Raw genomic sequence first — 5,118 nt, forward strand, 5'->3', positions numbered from 1 at the left:
CCAGTGGGGAGTGTGCAGGAGGCAGCTGATCAATGTTTCTCACTCATTGATGTTTCTAACTCTCTATTCCTCTCCCTTCCTCTCTGTAGAAAATCAATAAAATATATTAAAAAAAGAAAAAGAACAGAATGTGCCATTTTGCAAAGTAAATTTTGAATTGTTTTCTACTATCCCAGTTCCTTTATTCTTCATAGAATATACTGTGAATGCCCTACATTACTTGTATTTTCTTCTCACATTCTGATATATATTGATGATCATCTCTACGTGTTAAAAAAAAATACCACGCTTCTGTGTCTGCCACCCTCAAATAAGGGATAAACTGCTTGACTTATGTGACGAGGCTGCTGCCTTCGCATGTGCACTGATCCCTCTTCCTCATAGCATTCTCTCTGGACTGCTTCCTGAACCTAAAACTTTGTTAGCATGGAAAGGCACATTCTCCCACTGGTGTCCATCTCTTCCCTTTCTGTGTGTGCCCCAACTCTGCCTCCACTCTTTCTTCAAAGTCCCTGTTCCCCTTGGGCTTTCTTGACCGTCCCCAAATTCCCTTCACACACAGGCCCATACTCCACATTGGACCCCTACTTCACGCTGCCTGGGATTCCTCACTCTTATGTGTCAAGCTGGAACATAACAAATTGACAACATTCAACTATTTTTGGCCTCCACAACAGCAAGTGCATATAGTTCAACCTAATATATACATCTTCTCACCCCCTCCCCATACAATTTTTCTTTACATTCCTAGTGTCTATAATAGTCCCTTACACAGAGTAGGTGTTTGCTATTTAAAAAAACCAGGCTTCTCCCTAGCCAGCTTGGCTCAGTGGATAGAGCGTCAGCCTGCGGACTGAAGGGTCCCAGGTTTGATTCCGGCCAAGGGAAGAAAAAGAACAGAATGTGCCATTTTGCAAAGTAAATTTTGAATTGTTTTCTACTATCCCAGTTCCTTTATTCTTCATAGAATATACTGTGAATGCCCTACATTACTTGTATTTTCTTCTCACATTCTGATATATATTGATGATCATCTCTACGTGTTAAAAAAAAATACCACGCTTCTGTGTCTGCCACCCTCAAATAAGGGATAAACTGCTTGACTTATGTGACGAGGCTGCTGCCTTTGCATGTACACTGATCCCTCTTCCTCATAGCATTCTCTCTGGACTGCTCCCTGAACCTAAAACTGCTAGCACGGAGCGGTTCATTCTCCCACTGGTGTCCATCTCTTCCCTTTCTGTGTGTGCCCCAACTCTGCCTCCACTCTTTCTTCAAAGTCCCTGTTCCCCTTGGGCTTTCTTGACCGTCCCCAAATTCCCTTCACACACAGGCCCATACTCCACATTGGACCCCTACTTCACGCTGCCTGGGATTCCTCACTCTTATGTGTCAAGCTGGAACATAACAAATTGACAACATTCAACTATTTTTGGCCTCCACAACAGCAAGTGCATATAGTTCAACCTAATATATACATCTTCTCACCCCCTCCCCATACAATTTTTCTTTACATTCCTAGTGTCTATAATAGTCCCTTACACAGAGTAGGTGTTTGCTATTTAAAAAAACCAGGCTTCTCCCTAGCCAGCTTGGCTCAGTGGATAGAGCGTCAGCCTGCGGACTGAAGGGTCCCAGGTTTGATTCCGGCCAAGGGCACATACCTGGGTTGCGGGCTCAATCCCCAGTAGGGGGTGTGCAGGAGGCAACCAATCAATGATTCTCTCTCATCATTGATGTTTCTATCTCTCTCTCCTCTCTTCCTCTCTGAAATCAATAAAGAAATACATTTTTTTAGAAAAAAGAAGAAACAGGCTTCGACTATTCTTAAATTAGCCAAATAGTAGATAAGTTTCCGTTTTCATCTAAAAATGCATTCTAACCCCTTAATACACTTACCACGGACGATGTGGGATATTGATGATGCCCCCTGCCAAAATTTCCTACTACAGTCTAAAACAGAAATATAAAACTTTATGATACTAGAAGTTATGGCTAGAGGCATTGCTTTGTAAATACTATGGGCTTTAATAGATTCTATATTTCAAAATTATTATTCGGGGAATTTCCATCAGTAAATTCTATATTCACTGGAATATATTTCATATTTATTGCATCATTAGTTACACAACCTAGTTAGAAAAGAACATCAGAATTTTACACTTCATCTAATTACATTTCATAGATTCTTCTGTCCTTCTCCCTTATTGTGGTCATAATTCTATATATATTACATTAATTATCATCATAAACTGAAACTGGAGAAGCAAAAATCTAGTGACTAAGTATACATATTTGTAAAGCTAAGAGACTTATAAGGTATCTGATACTGATACCCATTGCTTTCCAAAATAAAAATAATCAAAATAGCATGATGACCACTGAACTGAATTTAGTATTCTAAGGGCAGAATACAATGACAAGAGTGGAGAAATAGAGAACTCTGTATTACTGTGAGTAACACCCACAGTAGTAGGCTCAGAATTACGTAAGGAAACAAATCAATATTTCCTCCCCTCCTTGCTCTGCTGCTGTGGACACACCAGTAAAGTCCAAATTTCTTTTTCAATGATTCCATTTCTTAGAGCCACCTTTTCCTCAGCTGATGAGTCATCTTCAGAACTTCATTCCAAATGCATTTATAGCGCTTTCTGCTGAGCCTTTCATTCGTGTCGTGTCGGAACATATAAAAGACGTCACGGAGCCAGGTAAACGTCTATTTTAGGGGAATGGAGGAAAGAACAAGCTTCTTACTAATTGATTTGGATTTGCCACTTGTCATTTATGAGTCATTAAAACAAACAGGATAGCTTTGGCTCGCATTTCTTTTTCATCTTGAGTTTAACAAAGTTCTGAAGTAGTCTTGATGAAGAGGGTCCATCTTAATGTCACAAAAATAGGAAGGGGTCAAATTTCTTTTATTGATGGTAGGAAGCTCACTTTCAACGCTTAAGCACGGTCAACACAGCCTTAGAGGACATTTTAGAAAGTGAGACTTTCTCTTCAAAGACCTTCTTCCTCTGGGGTCCCCGAAACACAGTCACCTTCAGCTGTCTTAATCTTGCTTGTTCTTGGTAGAAAACTAGAGTAGTCTTTCTGCTGTGAAGTAAACAGAGAGGTCAGAAATATATATATGGGAGGAAATAATTTCCATAACATCAATAACAAAGTCAAGGATTTTCATATTTAAAAGGCAACAGAAAGTTACGTCAGTTTAAGCAATGGTTATTCTAAGGTTTTAGAAGCTACACTTAGGGCTGAGAACGCCCCCTGCTGGTAGGTCAAGGTAGCCCTTTTCAGACCAACCCTAGGCACTGGGATGTCTCCAGGAAACACTTGAATCTGCCTCTCTTGTCTTTTCCCCCTCCCTTAGAGCCATGTGACTTTCAACCTTTAACTTCACCCCAAATTTTCACTATACATTTTAAGAGGTTCTGATTTCTATAAACCTTTAGTGAGTGAGAAATCAGCCTTCAATATTTATGAAATCTCAAAGACAGGGGCCATGGAGAATATGCTTTGGCCCTGGTGAAATAAATACTGGCACCTCAATGGCAGATCAGCTGAAATTTGTTTTCTATGAGGCCAAGTGGTTAAAGGAATAAACTTGGGTTTGGACATTGGGTTTGAACATGGGCTCCATCATTTACCAACTGTGTGACCTTGGGCCAGTTACTTATCCTTTCTATGTGTTTTCAGTTCCCTCAGCTATAAACCAAGGATAATAAGCCCTGGCCAGGTGCTCAGTTGGTTAGAGCATCGTCCGATATGCCAAAGTTGCAGGTTTGATCCCTGGTCAGAGCACATACAAGAATCAACCAATGAATGCATAAAAAAGTGGAACAACAAATCTTTCTTTCTCTCTCCTCCCCCCTTCTCTCTAAAATCAATCAATCAATTTTTAAAAACTAAGGATAATAATAAGAGTACCTGGGCTGTTATGATGACTAAATAGTTTATATATGGAAAGTAATTATAACAGTGCCTGGCTCAGAATCAGCTCTATAGAAAGGTTTTCTATAAGGCATATAAATGTCTAATCAGTATGCTATAGTCCTGAGAGTAATATACTATTGTATGCCAGCTATACTTTAATAAAAATTTATAAATAAATAAACAATAACAATGAAGAAGAAGAGAGAAAGGTTTGCTGAAATAGGTTGGAATTCAGTATGGTGGGACACCAGGCCCCCTTCCCCCATGCTGGCCCTGCCCAGAGCCTGAAGGAGGTTTGCCTGTTGGCACTGCTGTTCATCTGAGAGGATAACTGAATTAGCATCAATGTTGATCTCAGTTGTGCTGTGTGTGGTGTTGCCTGTTGTTCTAGGACAGTGGCTCTCAAATCTGAACATGCATCAGACTGAATTGCAGGGTTTGCTAAACTCAGGTTTCTGGTCCCCAGGCCCAGGGTTTCTTATCCAGCAGGTGTGGGGCCTGAGAATTGGAATTTCTAGTAAATACCCAAGGGATGCTGATGCCCCTGGTCCAGGGACCACACTTTGAGAACCACTATCCTAGAGCGATGGTTCCAGTCCTGGCTGTACATTAGACCATTTGCGAACTTTTAAAAATTCTGTTGCCAGGCCCCAGCCAGCCATCATTGGTTTTTACATATCCCCTGGTGATGCTGATGTGCAGCCAAGGCTGAGAACCACGGCTCTACACTGTTACTATGGTGCTGAAATGGATTACCCCGTACATTCTACAGTTAAAGGAATTGAAGCTTGGTGCAGCGTTTCCCACTGAAGTGCTTGTTATTCACTCTGATGCAGGGCCCCTACCCCAGATCTATTGCATCAATCTTTTAGGGTGAGCCCCAGGAGTCTTCACTTTAGTAAGTACCTCTGGAGCCCCTGTACACTTTTTTTTTTTTTTTTACATGGAGACACACAGTAAGTGGTGGAGTTCTCATCTCATGTCTCTGGTCTAAACAGCCAGAAATCTATATATATAAAAGCCTAAGCGACCATAATGACCAAACAACTGGAACAACCTGAACGACTGGTCGACCGGTTGCTATGACATGCACTGACCACCAGGGGGCAGATATTCAACACAGGAGCTGCCCCTGGTGGTCAGTGTGCTCCCACAGCCAACCTCCCATGGCCCCTCCCCCCC

General features: G+C 41.4%; 1 protein-coding gene across 1 annotated transcript in view; it reads right to left on the reverse strand.

Moving 5' to 3' along the window:
- Window positions 1–2,086: 2,086 nt before the first annotated feature.
- The window catches only part of SNX31 (sorting nexin 31), a gene marked incomplete at its 5' end in the record, with an annotated part of 36,915 nt that continues 33,883 nt past the window's right edge, over window positions 2,087–5,118 (reverse strand). The window contains one exon of the mRNA XM_005879327.2: window positions 2,087–3,099. Within this exon, the coding sequence (XP_005879389.2) occupies window positions 3,004–3,099 (96 nt within the window). The remainder of the gene's footprint in view (window positions 3,100–5,118) is intronic.

The sequence above is a fragment of the Myotis brandtii genome, unplaced genomic scaffold (genome assembly GCF_000412655.1).
Source record: "Myotis brandtii unplaced genomic scaffold, ASM41265v1 scaffold59, whole genome shotgun sequence".
Taxonomy (NCBI): domain Eukaryota; kingdom Metazoa; phylum Chordata; class Mammalia; order Chiroptera; family Vespertilionidae; genus Myotis; species Myotis brandtii.